Raw genomic sequence first — 19,986 nt, 5'->3', positions numbered from 1 at the left:
GAGTTGGGCATTAGGAGGGGTGAGCAGACCTGAACTAAGTGGACTCCTGAGACCCCTCACCACTCACTCAACTGTCTAGGGACTTTCCAACTCAGGGTCAGGCTGGGGTCATAGCTGGCCTGCTGTAGATGTTGGGGTTACAGATTATAGACTGTAGCATATATTCTGATGGGCAAACATCACTGTCAAAATAAAAATTGCATGGAGGCGGAGCCAAGATGGCGGACTAGGCAGACGCTACCTCGGATCCCTCTTACAACAAAGACACGGAAAAACAAGTGAATCGATCACATACATAACAATCTACGAACCCTGAACAACAAACACAGATTTAGAGACGGAGAACGAACTAATACGGGGAAGCAGCGATTGTTTCCAGAGCCTGGAGCCAGCGTACCAGTCAGGTACGGCACAAGCACAGAGACCTGCTCCACCCCCCTGAACTAACCCCGGCAGGGGGACTAGCCGGTTCCACGGGCGGCGTGGGACGCAGCCGTTAGGAGAAGTCCCCGGGAGGCAGTGACTGATCTTGGAGCAGAAAGAGCAGCATCCGAGCCGGGGAACCGTCCCACAGGGATTTGGACTGCACGCAGGCGGCTTCATTAACATCTGAATAGCCTGAGCCAGAGGGAGAACTCTGATAGGGATCTGACTGCAGTTTTTTTTTAGCGGATTTTCTGGAAAAACTAGTTTCCCAGTGATGGCTCGGAGACAACAATCCATATCAAACCACTTAAAGAAGCAGACCGTGACAGCTTCTCCAACTCCCCAAACAAAAGAATCAAAATCTTTCCCAAATGAAGATACAATTTTGGAATTATCAGATACAGAATATAAAAAACTAATTTACAGAATGCTTAATGATATCACAAATGAAATTAGGATATCTGCAGAAAAAGCCAAGGAACACACTGATAAAACTGTTGAAGAACTCAAAAAGATTATTCAAGAACATACTGGAAAAATTAATAAGTTGCAAGAATCCATAGAGAGACAACATGTAGAAATCCAAAAGATTAACAATAAAATAACAGAATTAGACAACACACTAGGAAGTCAGAGGAGCAGACTCGAGCAATTAGAATGCAGACTGGGACATCTGGAGGACCAGGGAATCAACACCAACATAGCTGAAAAAAAATCAGATAAAAGAATTAAAAAAAATGAAGAAACCCTAAGAATTATGTGGGACTCTATCAAGAAGGATAACCTGCGGGTGATTGGAGTCCCAGAACAGGGAGGGGGGACAGAAAACACAGAGAAAATAGTTGAAGAACTTCTGACAGAAAACTTCCCTGACATCATGAAAGACGAAAGGATATCTATCCAAGATGCTCATCGAACCCCATTTAAGATTGATCCAAAAAGAAAAACACCAAGACATATTATCATCAAACTCACCAAAACCAAAGATAAACAGAAAATTTTAAAAGCAGCCAGGGAGAAAAGAAAGGTTTCCTTCAAGGGAGAATCAATAAGAATATGTTCTGACTACTCAGCAGAAACCATGCAGGCAAGAAGGGAATGGGACGACATATACAGAACACTGAAGGAGAAAAACTGCCAACCAAGGATCATATATCCAGCAAAACTCTCTCTGAAATATGAAGGCGAAATTAAGATATTTACAGACAAACACAAGTTTAGAGAATTTGCAAAAACCAAACCAAAGCTACAAGAAATACTAAAGGATATTGTTTGGTCAGAGAACCAATAATATCAGATATCAGCACAACACAAGGTCACAAAACAGAACGTCCTGATATCAACTCAAATAGGGAAATCACAAAAACAAACAAATTAAGATTAATTAAAAAAAAAATACACATAACAGGGAATCATGGAAGTCAATAGGTAAAAGATCACAATAATCAAAAAGAGGGACTAAATACAGGAGGCATTGAACTGCCATATGGAGAGTGATACAAGGCGATATAGAACAATACAAGTTAGGTTTTTACTTAGAAAAATAGGGGTATATAATGAGGTAACCACAAAAAGGTATAACAACTCTATAACTCAAGACAAAAACCAAGAAAAACGTAATGACTCAACTAACATAAAGTCAAACACTATGAAAGTGAGGATCTCACAATTTACTAAGAAAAACGCCTCAGCACAAAAAAGTATGTGGAAAAATGAAATTGTCAACAACACACATAAAAAGGCATCAAAATGACAGCACTAAAAACTTATTTATCTATAATTACCCTGAATGTAAATGGACTAAATGCACCCATAAAGAGACAGAGAGTCACAGACTGGATAAAGAAACACGATCCATCTATATGCTGCCTACAAGAGACACACCTTAGACTTAGAGACACAAACAAACTAAAACTCAAAGGATGGAAAAAAGTATATCAAGCAAACAATAAGCAAAAAAGAAGAGGAGTAGCAATATTAATTTCTGACAAAATAGACTTTAGACTTAAATCCACCACAAAGGATAAAGAAGGACACTATATAATGATAAAAGGGACAATTGATCAGGAAGACATAACCATATTAAATATTTACGCACCCAATGACAGGGCTGCAAGATATATAAATCAAATTTTAACAGAACTGAAAAGCGAGATAGATACCTCCACAATTATAGTAGGAGACTTCAACACACCCCTTTCGGAGAAGGACAGGACATCCAGTAAGAAGCTCAACAGAGACACGGAAGATCTAATTACAACAATCAACCAACTTGACCTCATTGACTTATACAGAACTCTCCACCCAACTGCTGCAAAATATACTTTTTTTTCTAGCGCACATGGAACATTCTCTAGAATAGACCACATATTAGGTCATAAAACAAACCTTTGCAGAGTCCAAAACATCGAAATATTACAAAGCATCTTCTCAGACCACAAGGCAATAAAACTAGAGATCAATAACAGAAGAACGAGGGAAAAGAAATCAAATACTTGGAAAATGAACAATACCCTCCTGAAAAAAGACTGGGTTATAGAAGACATCAAGGAGGGAATAAGGAAATTCATAGAAAGCAACGAGAATGAAAATACTTCCTATCAAAACCTCTGGGACACAGCAAAAGCAGTGCTCAGAGGTCAATTTATATCAATAAATGCACACATACAAAAAGAAGAAAGAGCCAAAATCAGAGAACTGTCCCTACAACTTGAGCAAATAGAAAGTGAGCAACAAAAGAATCCATCAGGCACCAGAAGAAAACAAATAATAAAAATTAGAGCTGAACTAAATGAATTAGAGAACAGAAAAACAATTGAAAGAATTAACAAAGCCAAAAGCTGGTTCTTTGAAAAAATTAACAAAATTGATAAACCATTGGCTAGACTGACTAAAGAAATACAGGAAAGGAAACAAATAACCCGAATAAGAAATGAGAAGGACCACATCACAACAGAACCAAATGAAATTAAAAGAATTATTTCAGATTATTATGAAAAATTGTACTCTAACAAATTTGAAAACCTAGAAGAAATGGATGAATTCCTTGAAAAACACTACCTACCTAAACTAACACATTCAGAAGCAGAACAACTAAATAGACCCATAACAAAAAAAGAGATTGAAACGGTAATCAAAAAACTCCCAACAAAAAAAAGTCCTGGCCCGGACGGCTTCACTGCAGAGTTCTACCAAATTTTCAGAGAAGAGTTAACACCACTACTACTAAAGGTATTCCAAAGCATAGAAAATGACGGAATACTACCCAACTCATTCTATGAAGCCACCATCTCCCTGATACCAAAACCAGGTAAAGACATTACAAAAAAAGAAAATTATAGACCTATATCCCTCATGAACATTGATGCAAAAATCCTCAACAAAATTCTAGCCAATAGAATCCAACAACACATCAAAAAAATAATTCACCCTGATCAAGTGGGATTTATACCAGGTATGCAAGGCTGGTTTAATATCAGAAAAACCATTAATGTAATCCATCACATAAATAAAACAAAAGACAAAAACCACATGATCTTATCAATTGATGCAGAAAAGGCATTTGACAAAGTCCAACACCCATTTATGATAAAAACTCTTACCAAAATAGGAATTGAAGGAAAATTCCTCAACATAATAAAGGGCATCTATGCAAAGCCAACGGCCAATATCACTCTAAATGGAGAGAACCTGAAAGCATTTCCCTTGAGAACGGGAACCAGACAAGGATGCCCTTTATCACCGCTCTTATTCAACATCGTGTTGGAAGTCTTAGCCAGGGCAATCAGGCTAGACAAAGAAATAAAAGGTATCCGGATTGGCAAGGAAGAAGTAAAGTTATCACTATTTGCAGATGACATGATTATATACACAGAAAACCCTAAGGAATCCTCCAGAAAACTACTGAAACTAATAGAAGAGTTTGGCAGAGTCTCAGGTTATAAAATAAACATACAAAAATCACTTGGATTCCTCTACATCAACAAAAAGAACACCGAAGAGGAAATAACCAAATCAATACCATTCACAGTAGCCCCCAAGAAGATAAGATACTTAGGAATAAATCTTACCAAGGATGTAAAAGACCTATACAAAGAAAACTACAAAGCTCTACTACAAGAAATTCAAAAGGACATACTTAAGTGGAAAAACATACCTTGCTCATGGATAGGAAGACTTAACATAGTAAAAATGTCTATTCTACCAAAAGCCATCTATACATTTAACGCACTTCCGATCCAAATTCCAATGTCATATTTTAAGGGGATAGAGAAACAAATCACCAATTTCATATGGAAGGGAAAGAAGCCCCGGATAAGCAAAGCACTACTGAAAAAGAAGAAGAAAGTGGGAGGCCTCACCTTACCTGACTTCAGAACCTATTATACAGCCACAGTAGTCAAAACAGCCTGGTATTGGTACAACAACAGACACATAGACCAATGGAACAGAATTGAGAACCCAGACATAGATCCATCCACGTATGAGCAGCTGATATTTGACAAAGGACCAGTGTCAATTAACTGGGGAAAAGACAGCCTTTTTAACAAATGGTGCTGGCATAACTGGATATCCATTTGCAAAAAAATGAAACAGGACCCATACCTCACACCATGCACAAAAACTAACTCCAAGTGGATCAAAGACCTAAACATAAAGACTAAAACGATAAAGATCATGGAAGAAAAAATTGGGACAACCCTAGGAGCCCTAATACAAGGTATAAACAGAATACAAAACATTACCAAAAATGATGAAGAGAAACCCGATAACTGGGAGCTCCTAAAAATCAAACACCTATGCTCATCTAAAGACTTCACCAAAAGAGTAAAAAGACCACCTACAGATTGGGAAAGAATTTTCAGCTATGACATCTCCGACCAGCGCCTGATCTCTAAAATCTACATGATTCTGTCAAAACTCAACCACAAAAAGACAAACAACCCAATCAAGAAGTGGGCAAAGGATATGAACACACATTTCTCTAAAGAAGATATTCAGGCAGCCAACAGATACATGAGAAAATGCTCTCGATCATTAGCCATTAGAGAAATGCAAATTAAAACTACGATGAGATTCCATCTCACACCAGCAAGGCTGGCATTAATCCAAAAAACACAAAATAATAAATGTTGGAGAGGCTGCGGAGAGATTGGAACTCTCATACACTGCTGGTGGGAATGTAAAATGGTACAACCACTTTGGAAATCTATCTGGCGTTATCTTAAACAGTTAGAAATAGAACTACCATACAACCCAGAAATCCCACTCCTCGGAATATACCCTAGAGATACAAGAGCCTTCATACAAACAGATATATGCACACCCATGTTTATTGCAGCTCTGTTTACAATAGCAAAAAGTTGGAAGCAACCAAGGTGTCCATCAACGGATGAATGGGTAAATAAATTGTGGTATATTCACACAATGGAATACTACGCATCGATAAAGAACAGTGACGAATCTCTGAAACATTTCATAACGTGGAGGAACCTGGAAGGCATTATGCTGAGCGAAATGAGTCAGAGGCAAAAGGACAAATATTGTATAAGACCACTATTATAAGATCTTGAGAAATAGTAAACCTGAGAAGAACACATACTTTTGTGGTTACGAGGGGGGGAGGGAGGGAGGGTGGGAGAGGGTTTTTTTATTGATTAATCAGTAGATAAGAACTGCTTTAGGTGAAGGGAAAGACAACACTCAATACATGGAAGGTCAGCTCAATTGGACTGGACCAAAAGCAAAGAAGTTTCCGGGATAAAATGAATGCTTCAAAGCTCAGCGGAGCAAGCGCGGGGGTCTGGGGAACATGGTTTGCGGGGACTTCTAAGTCAATTGGCAAAATAATTCTATTATGAAATCATTCTGCATCCCAATTTGAAATGTGGCGTCTGGGGTCTTAAATGCTAACAAGCAGCCATCTAAGATGCAGCAATTGGTCTCAACCCACCTGGAGCAAAGGAAAATGAAGAACACCAAGCCCACATGACAACTAAGAGCCCAAGAGACAGAAAGGGCCACATGAACCAGAGACCTACATCATCCTGAGACCAGAAGAACTAGTTGGTGCCCGGCCACAATCGATGACTGCCCTGACAGGGAGCTCAGCAGAGGACCCCTGAGGGAGCAGGAGAGCAGTGGGATGCAGACCCCAAATTCTCATAAGAAGACCAAACTTAATGGTCTGACTGAGACTGGAGGAATCCCGGCGGTCATGCTCTCCAGACCTTCTGTTGACACAGGACAGGAACCATCCCTGAAGACAACTCATCAGACATGAAAGGGACTGGTCAGCGGGTGGGAGAGAGACGCTGATGAAGAGTGAGCTAATTATATCAGGTGTACACTTGAGATTGTGTTGGCAACTCTTGTCTGGAGGGGGGATGGGAGGATAGAGAGAGAGGGAAGCCGGCAAAATTGTCAAGAAAGGAGAGACTGAAAGGGCTGACTCAAGACGGGGAGAGTAAGTGGGAGTAGGGAGTGAGATGTATGTAAACTTATATGTGACAGACTGATTGGATTTGTAAACGTTCACTTGAAGCTTAATAAAAGTTATTATAAAAAAATAAATAAAAAAAAATAAAAATTGCCAGGCTATTTATTTTACTTTCAAGAGGAATACTATAATGGCATCAACCCATTAGCTGCTTTTAGAACTATAAACACTAAAAACATCTGAGCTCAGGTTTTGGCTTTAAGAGAGAAATCTAAAAAATTTAAATTGCTACTTCTTCTTATTTATTGAATATATTGTACGAATTATAAAAGGAAAAAAAGTATAGGCCCCTTAAATGCCTGCAGCTTGCTCCAAACTTAGTAGCTTCCAGTTTAACTCAGATTAATAGTTTGGTCTGTTGAGGCTTGCTTGGGGGAGGGGGACTTACTTGAATGATTATACAGAACACTGATACTTCCAGATTTCATGTTCTGAAAGGCATTATGATGAGACTATTATAAAATAGTCACAGGATGTTACAGTCTGTGGTTAAAAAAGCATGCTAGAGTTATAATTGCACACCCAAATAATGCTGCAAGTGGCAGATGAACCAGTGGTGTAGACTCTCAGACATTTGTTTCCCTCCTTTCTCTCCACCGAGGGTTGGCTGCTAACCAAGAGGTCGGCAGTTCGAATCCACCAGGCGCTCCTTGGAAACTCTATGGGGCAGTTCTACTCTGTCCTATGGGGTTGCTATGAGTCAGAATCGACTCGACGGCAGTGGATTTGGTTTGGGTTTGGGTTTGGTTTCTTTCTCCACCACACAGCCTGCCCCACCCCCACCCAGCCTCTTGTTGTGTTGTTGTTGTTAGGTGCCATCGAGTTGATTTTGGACTCATAGTGACCCCATGTGACAGAGTAGAAGTGCCCTATAGAGTGTTCTAGGCTGTAATCTTTATGGGAGCAAATCACCAGGCCTTTTCTTTTGTGAAATGAATGGTAGGTTCGAACCAGCAACCTTTCGTTTAGCAGCCAAAGCTTAATCATTGCCACCCGGTCTCCTTACCAGCCTCTGAATCTACGTGTATCTCCTACTCAAACATTCTCTTTTATTCCTTCCCTGTGACAGTCAGAGTGCTGAGTACTGTGGTGTCTCCTGATTCCAGGTTTCCACACACAGTGACTGGGGTTTGAAATATCTAGCCCTTTCTTTCCCTTTCCATCCAAATCCTGCCCATCATCCCATCAAAGATAGCCCATGCTTTCCATTCTTCTGAAAATGTGTGAAACATATTGGTACTTCATTATCCTCACCCTTTCATTGCTGCTAACCTGTGTCATGTCTTACTGGCACAGCTGTATAAGATAAAGGAGAGAAACAGCTATATCTTGCACATTATATTATACTGCAGAGATACGCAGTTAGTAGATACACAATCACTGAATAAATGATCCAGAGCCTGACAAATTGGAACACCTAATTAAATCAAGTGGTATTTTAGTGTGGTGCCCTAGCAAATGCCTGCCAATTCTTAGGTGTTCAATAAATATTAGCACTCCACTTGTAACCTGAGATGTTGAATTTAGTTATAGAATAAACCAATAAACCAACAAACCAACACCTACTCTCCAGGGACATTCAGAGTTCAGCCTTATCTTTAAAACTTCTATGTTTACAGCTGAACTACCATATGTAGAGAATAGCTATTCAAAATGATGTCGTTGTTAGTTACCACAGAGTCTACTCCAACTCATGGCGACCCCACGTACAACAGAATGAGATGTTGCCTGAGCTTGTGCCATCTTCACAATCATTGGTATTTTGAGTGCCTTCTAACCTCAGGTGCTCATCTTCCAACACTGTATCAGACAATATTCTGTTGTGAACCACAGAGTTTTTATTGACTAATTTTTGGAAATAGATTGCCTGGCCTTTTTTCCTAGTCTTAGTCTGTAAGCTGTACTGAAACCTGTCTACTGTGGGTAATCCTGGTGGTGGATTCAAACTAATAACTCTGAGGTAAAAGTCCTTCACTGATAAATAAGAAAAGTTAAAATGTATTTGGTGTTTTGACTTTGTTTAATTCAATTTCCATCTCATCGTCAGCTGTGCCTCATGATCATGAACATCAGAACATTTCTGGACAAATATAGCAAAACTGAGCTCGAGGGGATCAGCATGGTACTCTAATCTGGATTGTTAGATCATTAATACCAATCTCTCTTTTTTATACCTTTATCACTGTTCATACCATTCCATTCTCCTCAAACACTCTAGCTCCACACAGTCATCCTCAGCTGTTGTCCTCACCCTCTAATTAAACAAGAACTCCTTCTAGTTCCCTCCTCCTCACCTTAACTGATCTCTTTCCTTTAGCCTTTGTCTTTTTTTATCCTGCCTCAGAAGTACCCTTTCTTTCCAAGGCTACTCCTTCCATCTCTGCCCTGGTCCTGGACACTCCTGGCCTTCTAGGATCATGAATTATTGTTCCACTCTCTTGTGTCTTTGACGTTGCCCTTTTCAGGAGCTTTACAAGCATGGTCAGATTCTCCAGACCCTCCCTGGAAAATCCTTCTCTGGATTTCTGGCCTTTCCTTCACTATCTCATTTCTCTAAAGTGCAGCCTACATATGTACTCTCCATTTATCCACTTTTTAGGTTTGATGCATAGCATTCCTCCAGTCCTCACACCCGAGGCCACAAATTTCAGTCCTAAAAGGTTAGCTTGCACTTCGATTCAGGACAAATGCAGTCACAAGGAAGCAACTATCACCCTTTAGAGTCACAGTTTTGAGTCTCTGTGTCAAGTGCTCCAACTGGAACTAGATTCTGACTATGTCACTGCTACTACAACGTACTGATGCCAACCACCTACTGTTGACCCTTGAAGATGTGTTCTATCATTACTCTCCTTTCTCCTCTTGGACAAACAGAGTAAGGTGTCAACTTTATGACTGATAAAGCTGATTGGGCAACATGTCCTTAGATATTTGGCCAAATAGCCTTGTTGAATCAAATTTTCCCTTACAAGAGCAGCCCAGTTTGCGCCCTCTCTGCACTAGGTCTGTAGGCTGGCTGATGAGAAAAAGAGATAGGAACTAAACCTCTTCCAAATGTATAAAATGATAGTCCTTCATCTACTGGTAGAGGAGAAAGATTGACAATGTTCCTTCTGGGAGCAGATTGGACATTCTCTTCCCTTTATGGAAACATGAGACACAGGGAATAAATGTTATCTGCTATCCATCTCTGCCTCCCTGCTGTGACTTCTGATTACTGCTCGGTCCCAGAAAGCCTGTCCAATCTTGGCTATCACTAATGCAGGCCATACCAGCCCTGATTTTGCCATAATACACTCACTTCTTAATCCCACACACTGTGGTTTCTGCCTCAAAAATCAACCATGAGACCTTAGTCACCCAATCTTGTGACAATGTCTCAGTCCTCATTTTCTCTGACATCTCAGTTCTAAAATTTGATTACTTCCCATTTGATTGTGGAAAAAGAGTCCAAGATCATAGAGTCATGCACTATGCTTTTTCACACCAAGTTTCTTGTAGGAATACCATTGTTTCTAATCAAAAGAGTTGTCCCTTAACTCCTGAGTTGCTCCACTATAGTCTTTTCTAAAAATCAGTGTTCATGTAAAAATGGCTTTCTACTGATGTCATAGAGAGATGAGAACATTGAGGTAAAAATAGATGTGAGCCTGGGTTTGAATTCCGATTCTGACACCTAACTAGTTATGTAACTTTAACTAATTTCTCAAAAAAAAAACAAAATCAAACCCAGTGCCATCGAGTTGACTCTGACTCATAGCGACCCTAGTGAACAGAATACAGCTGCCCCGTAGAGTTTCCAAGGAGCGCCTGGCGGATTCAAACTGCCGACCCTTTGGTTAGCAGCCATAGCACTTAACCACTATGCCACCAGCACATTCATATTTAATTAATAAAATGAGGGTTTCATAAAATAATTAATATTAACTTTATTTACAGTGGCTAACATATATTTGAACAGTGGTTTTTTTTGGGTTAACGTATATTGAAAGAGGAGCCCTGGTGGTGCAGTGGTTAAAGCACTCGGTTGCTAACTGAAAGGTGGGTGATTTGAACCCACCAGCCACTCTGTGGGAGAAAGATGTGGCAGTCTGCTTCCGTAAAGATTACAGCCTTGGAAACCCTGCAGGGCAGTTCTATTCTGTCCTAAGGGTCACTATGAGTCAGAATCGACTTGATGGCTGTGGGTTTGGTTTTGTTTTGTTTTTAACATATATTGAATGCTTAGTGCAAATCACTAAGGGCTTTATATGCATTATTCTATTTAACCGTATAACAACTCCACGAACTAAATCCTATTGTCATTTCCATTTTGCAGACTTAAAAATTGAGACTTAATGTCTGTAAGAAACTTGTCCAAAGTTGCACAACTAAGAAGTGACAGAATTTAGAATCAACCTACTTAAACATGTATTAGAACTCAAGTTCATATAGCTCCACAGATGAAGCTCTTACAACTGTGCTCTGCTCCTTCCCCTATATTTGGTGTATGCAAAGACCTCCTATGTGCCTTGTACACATTATGAAGTCATTAGACAGCAGCTGTCATCATCCTCATTGTCATCATCATCAGCATTCCTGTTACACACAAGATGACTATGACTTTCTAACTAGGCCAGCAGTTCTTTTGCAATGTTTTTCAACTTGTTTTATTATCATGAATTTGCTTAAAGGGGTCAATCTCTCTTTTTCTCTGAACACTTTATAGTAGAGCTGAATAGAATCATTATTACAGAAACTTACATGCTGCTGTTCAAGTACTAGAAGAAAACATAAACATATTCTGTCATAACTTGAGTATGGGGAGAACTTTCCTAACTATGGCACAAAATACAGATGCAATAAGGAAAAGTACTGATAATTTAACTACATAAAAACCAAAACAACTTCTGCATGGCAGAAATGAGTACCATAAGCAAGAGTAAAAAGACAAATGAAAAACTAGAGAAAAGATTTACTACTTGTATAATAAAAGATTATTATTGCTTATACATACAGCACCTCTAAAAATTGAGAAGAAAAACCAGTCAGCCCATTATGAAAATGTATAAAAGATATAAACAGACCATTCACAGAAAAAGGAATGCTTAATGGACTTTAAAAATGAAAGATGCTCAGCCTCAGTTATAAAAGATACATATATGTGCATATATTCTTATCTATCATAAGGGCAAAATTTAAAAGATTGACAATGTACTCTGATGGCAAGATTTTCCTTTCAGAGAAGCAAGCAGTCTTACGTCTTGTTGGTGGGAATACAAAATGATATAATACCTATGGAGGGGAATTCGGTAATATCTAGCAAAATTATGCATGCACATATCCTTTCAACCAGCAGTTCCACGTCTAGGAGTCTGTTCCAAAGATACACTGGCAAAAATAGAAAACAACATTTCACAAGGGGGTATTCATTGCAGTACTATTTGTAATAACAAAATATTAGAATGCTGTTTAGAATTTAATAAGCTTTTAGCTATGGTACATCCCCCCCACGTGTCTGTCAGTTTGTCGTACTGTGGGGGCTTGTGTGTTGCTGTGATGCTGGAAGCTATGCCACTGGTATTCAGATACCAGCAGGGTCACCCATGGAGGACAGGTTTCAGCTGAGCTTCCAGACCAAGACAGACTAGGAAGAAGGATCCGGCAGTCTACTTCTGAAAAGCATTAGCCAGTGAAAACCTTATGAATAGCAGCAGAAGAACATTGTCTGATATAGTGCTGGAAGATGAGCCCCCCAGGTTGGAAGGCACTCAAAAGACAACTGGGGAAGAGCTGCCTCCTCAAAGTAGAGTCGACCTTAATGATGTGGATGGAGTAAAGCTTCCAGGACCTTCATTTGCTGATGTGGCACGACTCAAAATGAGAAGAAACAGCTGCAAACATCCATTAATAATTGGAACCTGGAATGTATGAACCATGAATCTAGGAAAATTGGAAATCATCAGAAATGAAATGGAACGCATAAACATCAATATCCTAGGCATTAGTGAACTGAAATGGACTGGTATTGGCCATTTTGAGTCTACCATGCTGGGAATGACAACTTGAAGAGGAATGGTATTGCATTCATTGTCAAAAAGAATGTTTCAAAATCTATCCTGAAGTACAACGCTGTCACTGATAGGATAATATCCATACGCCTACAAGGAAGACCAGTTAATACGACTATTATTCAAATTTACGCACCAACCACTAGAGCCAAAGATGAATAAATAGAAGATTTTTATCAGCTGCTACAGCCTGAAATTGATCGAATATGCAATCAAGGTGCATTGATAATTATTGGTGATTGGAATGCGAAAGTTGGAAACAAAGAAGAGGTATCACTAGTTGGAAAATATAGCCTTGGTGATAGAAACAATGTCAGAGATCAAATGATAGAATTTTTCAAGACCAACGACTTCTTCATTGCAAATGCCTTCTTTCACCAACATAAACGGCAACTATACACATGGACCTCGCCAGATGGAACATACAGAAATCAAATTGACTACATCTGTGGAAAGAGACGATTGAAAAGCTCAATATCATCAGTCAGAACAAGGCCAGGGGCCGACTGTGGAAAAGACCATCAATTGCTCCTATGCAAGTTCAACCTGAAACTGAAGAAAATCAGAGCAAGTCCACGAGAGCCAAAATATGACCTTGAGTATATCCCACCTGAATTTAGAGACCATTTCAAGAATAGATTTGACGAATTGAACACTAGTGACCAAAGACCAGACAAGTTGTGGAATGACATCAAGGACACCATCCATGAAGAAAGCAAGAGGTCACTGAAAAGACAGGAAAGAAAGAAAAGACCAAGATGGATGTCAGAGGAGACTCTGAAACTTGCTCTTGAGCATCGAGCAGCTAAAGCAAAAGGAAGAATTCATGAAGTAAAAGAACTAAACAGAAGACCTCAAATGGTCTCTCGAGAAGACAAAGTATTATAATGACATGTGCAAAGAGCTGGAGATGGAAAACCAAAAGGGAAGAACAGGCTTGGCATTTCTCAAGCTGAAAGAGCTGAAGAAAAAATTCAAGCCTCGAGTTGCAATAGTGAAGGATTCCATGGGGAAAATATTAAATGATGCAGAAAGCATCAAAAGAAGATGGAAGGAATACACAGAGTCATTATACCAAAAAGAATTAGTCGATATTTAACCATTTCAAGAGGTGGGTACTGAAGGAAGAAGTCCAAGCTGCTCTGAAGGCATTGGCAAAAAACAAGGCTCCAGGAAGTGATGGAATATCGATTGAGATGTTTCAACAAACAGATGCAGCGCTGGAGGTGCTCACTCGTCTATGCCAAGAAATATGGAAGACAGCTTCCTGGCCAACTGACTGGAAGAGATCCATATTTATGCCTATTCCCAAGAAAGGTGATCCAACCGAATGTGGAAATAATAGAACAATATCGTTAACATCACACGCAAGCAAAATTTTGCTGAAGATCATTCAAAAATGGCTGCAGCAGTATATTGACAGGGAACTGCCAGAAATTCAGGCTGGTTTCAGAAGAGGATGTGGGACCAGGGTTATCATTGCTGATGTCAGATGGATCCTGGCTGAAAGCAGAGAATACCAGAAGGATGTTTACCCGTGTTTTATTGACTATGCAAAGGCATTCGACTGTGTGAATCATAACAAACTCTGGATAACATTGCGAAGACTGGGAATTCCAGAACACTTAATTGTGCTCATGAGGAACCTTTACATAGATCAAGAGGCAGTTGTTCGGACAGAACAAGGGGATACTGATTGCTTTAAAGTCAGGAAAGGTGTGTGTCAGGGTTGTATTCTTTCACCATACCTATTTAATCTGTATGCTGAGCAAATAATACGAGAAGCTGGACTATATGAAGAAGAACAGGGCATCAGGATTTGAGGAAGACCCATTAACAACGTGCGTTACGCAGATGACACAACCTTGCTTGCTGAAAGTGATGAGGACTTGAAACACTTACTGATGAAGATCAAAGACCACAGCCGTCAGAATGGATTGCACCTCAACATAAAGAAACAAAAATCCTCACAGCTGGACCAATGAGCAACATCATGATAAATGGAGAAAAGATTGAAGTTGTCAAGGATTTCATTTTACTTGGATCCACAATCAACTGCCATGGAAGCAGCAGTCAAGAAATCAAAAGACGCATTGCATTGGGCAAATCTGCTGCAAAGGACTTCTTCAAAGTGTTGAAGAGCAAAGATGTCACCTTGAAGACTAAGGTGCGTCTGACCCAAGCCATGGTATTTTCAATCTCATCATATGCATGTGAAAGCTGGACAATGAATAAGGAGGACCGAAGATTTGACGCCTTTGAATTGTGGTGTTGGCGAAGAATATTGAATATACCATGGACTGCCAAAAGAACGAACAAATCTGTCTTGGAAGAAGTGCAGCCAGAATGCTCCTTAGAGACAAGGATGGCGAGACTGCGTCTTACATACTTTGGACAGGTTGTCAGGAGGGATGAGTCCCTGGAGAAGAACATCATGCTTGGCAGAGTACAGGGTCAGCGGAAAAGAGGAAGACCCTCAACGAGGTGGATTGACACGGTGGCTGCAACAATGAGCTCAAGCATAACAACGATTGTGAGGATGGTGCAGGACCGTGCAGTGTTTCGTTCTGTTGTGCCTAGGGTCGCTATGAGTCGGAGCCGATTCAACGGCACCTAACAAAAACAACAACATGGTACATCCATTACAATAGGAAACTATGTAGTTTTTTTTTTTTTTTTAATGAGGAATGCCTCTATGTATTGCTATGGAGAGATCACCAGGATATGTTAGTTTAAAAAAAAAAAAAAGGTTCAAAAGAGTATATAATGTTCAACTTTTTTGTCTAAGGAAGAGAGAGACACATTTTTCATCTTTAATAAAAAATTATAGTGGTACTATAATGGTGGATACATGACCATGTGCATTTGTCAAAACACATAGAACTGTACAACACAAAGAGTGAACCCCAATGTAAACACAGACTTTAGTTAGTAATATCTATATTGGCTCAACGATTGTAAGAAATGTGCCACGCTAATGCAAGATGTTAATAATGTGAGAAACTTTGCGTTGGGGGGTGGGTATGAAAAGTTTCTCCAAAATTTTATACACCTAAAACTGCTTTAAAAATAAAGTATATTTAAAGAAATGATAGAAGGATAAATTAAAAACTAATAAAAATTTTTAGGAGGAAGAAAACAGGGAAAGCAAGAATGGAACATAGACCTTTCTAAATGTACCTTATATTAGAGTTTTGAATTTAGAATCATGCAAATATTTAACATAATTAACAAACAAAATGAAATCAAGGTAAAAAATGCAATTGCAGTGGTTAATAGCTATGGCTACTAACCAAAAGTTTGGCAGTTCAAATCCCCTAGCCGCTCATGGAAACCCTATGGGGCACTTCTCCTCTGTCCTATAGGGTCGCTATGAGTCAGAATTGATTCAATGACAATGGTTTTTTGTTTTTTTTTTTATTAAGTTGATGGCATAACCACAAAGAATAACTATTTTTAAGGCATTTTAAAATAAGTATTTTGTCTGTTCATTGCTAGTGGAATATCCTAAGTACAAAAGGAACCACAAAATACTTAAATTGTCTTATTTTTAATAATAACATTGTCATTGTTTTAGCATAAAAGGAAAAACACAACTATAAAATTGAAGGCGTTAAGTAAAACTCTGTGATCTTTGAGTTGAAAATACAGTACAAACTTACAATTTTTTTATTTGTCAAAAAATATTCATATCTTATACCTTGATCCACTGAAAATCCCTAGAGACAATGACAACCCAGTTTCAATGAACACCGTGAGTGCCCAGATTGTAGTCTCTAAATCCCATTTCCTAATAAAGAAACAAGAGCCCTTTGGTAAAATACAGATTTCAGGTCTGAAACAGGAAACGTAGAAGATAAATCTGGGACAACTTGTCAGTAGTGAAAGCAGGGAAGCTTTGAAAAACTTCTATGATTATGCCAAAAGAATAGAAGCCAACTTGAAGAAGCCACCATTTGTCAAAGATGTGGCAATTTGGAGATCAAAAACAAAAACTGTCCTGCCTTTCTTGTGTAAACCATGTTTCAGGGTAACCAAAGATTTGGTTAAGAACAATTCTTTATACAGGAATCGCAGCAAAAAAAAAACAGTTTTCTCATCTTTAAAATGGGAATTTTGTTTTTTAAGTTCATAGTGTTACCATGGCTCAAAACAAAGGCTCAATACTTTGGCTTTTATAATTACTTTTTTTGATGACTACAGTTTCCCTTTTGAAGATGTTATAGAGAGAACACACATGCTGTTAAAAATATGTTTTAAATATGTATTTCCCTACTTAGAACAATGGTTTGATTTCACCTTAAAATATTCACCATCCTAAGCCAAATTTTATTTTCAAATATCACATTTCATATGTGATTCAATAAGATCCAGGGTGGGCCAGTAAAAGAAAATGTTTAAATGACAGGAAATAATGGTTCCATCGGTTGGCAAAGAGTTTAACACTTTGTACACCAACATAATCTCTCAGGTGTAGGCACTGAGTCCAAAATGAGTAAACAACACGATATGACTACCATAAAAGCAAGGAGCCCTGGTGGCAATGTTTAAGCACTCAACTGCTAACAAAAAGGTCTGTGGTTCAAACCCACCAGCCATTCTGCAGGAGAAAAATGTGGCAGTCTGCTCTCATAAAGATTATAGCCTAGAAAACCCTATGAGGCAGTTCTACTCTGTCCTGTAGGGTCACTATGAGTTGAAATCACTATATCACACAACAACAATGACCATGAAAACTCTCGTAAAATTACTGTTGTTAGGTACCATTGAGTCACTTTTGACTTATAGCGACCCCACATACAACAGAATGAAACACCGCCCGGTCCTGTGCCATCCTCACAATCGTTGTTATGCTTAAGCCCGTTGTTGCAGCCACTGTGTCAAGCCATCTCATTGAGGGCATTTTCTCTTTTTTGCTGACCCTTTACTTTACCAAGCGTGATGCCCTTTCTCAGGGACTGATCTCTCCTGACAACATGTCCAAAGTATGTAAGATGTAGTCTCACCATCCGTCATGGATTAAATTGTGTCCCGCCAAAATATGTGTCAACTTGGTTAGGCCATGCTTCCCAGTATTGTGTGGTTGTCCTCCATTTTGTGATTGTAACTTTATGTTAAAGAGGATTAGAGTGGGATTGTAACACCATTACTAAGGTCACGTCCCTGATCCAATGTAAAGAGAGTTTCCCTGGGGTGTGGCCTGCACCACCCTCTTATCTTACAAGAGATAAAAGGCAAGTGAAGCAAACAGAGAGTTGGGGGACCTCATACTACCAAGAAAGCAGTGCTGGGAGCAGAGTGTGTCCTTTGGACCTGGGGTTCGTATGCAGAGAAGCTCCAAGCCCAGGGAAGACTGATGACAAGGACCTTCTTCCAGAGCCAACAGAGAGAGAAAGCCTCCCGCTGGAGCCAACGCCCTGAATTTGGACTTCTAGCCTACTAGGCTGTAAGAAAATAAATTTCTCCTTGTTAAAGCCATCCACGTGTAGCATTTCTGTTATAGCAGCACTAGATGACTAAGAAACCATTCTTGCTTCTAAGGAGCATTCTGGCTGTACTTCTTCCAAGACAGATTTGTTCATTCTTTTGGCAGTCCATGGTATATTCAATATTCTTTGCCAACACCACAATTCAAAGGCGTCAATTCTTCTTCGATCTTCCTTATTCATCGTCCAGCTTTCACATGTATGGAGCCGATTGAAAACGTCATGGCTTGGGTCAGGCATACCTTAGTCTTCAAGGTGACATCTTTGCTTTTCAACACTTTAAAGAGGTCTTTTGCAGTAGATTTGCCCAATGTAGTGTGTCTTTTGATTTCCTTGACTCTGCTTCCATGGGTGTTGATTGTGGATCCAAGTAAAATGAAATCCTTGACTACTTCAGTCTTTTCTCCATTTATCATGTTGTTGCTTATTGATCCACTTGTGAGGATTTTTGTTTTCTTTATGTCAAAGTGTAATCCATACTGAAGGCTGTGGCCTTTGATCTTCATCAGTAAGTGCTTCAAGTCCTCTTCACTTTTCAGCAAGCAAGGTTGTGTCATCTGCATGACACAGATTGTTAATGAGTCTTCCTCCAATCCTTATGCCCCTTCTTCTTCATATAATCCAGCTTCTCAGATTATTTGCTCAGTGTACAGATTGAATAGGTATAGTGATAGGATACAACCCTGACACACACCTTTCCTGACTTTAAACCACGCAGTATCCCCTTAGTCTGTTTGGACAGCTGCCTCTTGCTCTATGTTCAGGTTCCTTATGAGCACAATTGTTCTGAAATTCCCATTCTTCACAATGTTATCCATAAATTGTTATGATCCACACAGTTGAATGCCTTTGCATAGTCAATAAAACACAGGTAAACATGCCTCTGGTATCCTCTGCTCTCAGCCAGGATCCCTCTGACATCAGCAATGATATCCCTGGTTCCGCATCCTCTTCAGAATACGGCTTGAATTTCTAACAGATCTCTGTCGATACATTACTGTAGCTAATTTTGAAGGATCTTCAGCAAAATTTTACTTGTGTGTGATATTAACGATATTGTACAATAATTTCCACATTCAGTGGTATCACCTTTCTTGTGTCTTTCGTACTGTGGTGCTTGCATGTTGCTGTGATGCTGGAAGCTATACAACCAGTATTCAAATACCATCAGGGTCACCTATGGCGGACAGGTTTTAGCTGAGCTTACAGACTAAAACAGACCAGGAAGAAGGACCCGGCAGTCTACTTCTGAAAAGATTTAGCCAGTGAAAACCTTATGAATAGCAGTGGAACATTGCAAAGTTAGGTTGCATTAGTAGAAAACTGGGTTCCCAGCAAAGGCTGAAATAGGCCTCTTGTACAAGCAGCTGATCAGACTGTACCTTAATTATCATTTTCTGTTCTGGTTAATACACTTTCAGAGGACAATGTCAAGGAAGAGTATATCCAAAGAGATATGACTAGGATTATGAAGGGGCTTGAACTTATATCACTAGAATAGTGATAGAAGAACTGGGAATATGCA

At 39.4% G+C, this 19,986-nt stretch overlaps 1 protein-coding gene across 4 annotated transcripts in view; it reads right to left on the bottom strand.

Moving 5' to 3' along the window:
- Window positions 1–19,986, bottom strand: part of CCDC122 (coiled-coil domain containing 122) — a 131,986-nt gene that overhangs the window by 15,234 nt on the left and 96,766 nt on the right. The window contains exon 5 of one of the 4 annotated variants that reach the window (XM_049852953.1): window positions 12,233–12,295. The exons of the other annotated variants lie outside the window; for them this stretch is intronic. Coding sequence (XP_049708910.1) covers window positions 12,272–12,295 — 24 coding nt within the window. The 3' untranslated portion in view covers window positions 12,233–12,271. Of the gene's footprint in view, window positions 1–12,232; window positions 12,296–19,986 lie in introns of those variants that run through there. 4 annotated transcript variants of the gene reach the window in all.

Source organism: Elephas maximus, chromosome 14 (genome assembly GCF_024166365.1).
Source record: "Elephas maximus indicus isolate mEleMax1 chromosome 14, mEleMax1 primary haplotype, whole genome shotgun sequence".
Taxonomy (NCBI): Eukaryota; Metazoa; Chordata; class Mammalia; order Proboscidea; family Elephantidae; genus Elephas; species Elephas maximus.
Note: the sequence above shows the minus strand (reverse complement) of the source record. Positions and strands in the feature narration are given on the sequence as shown.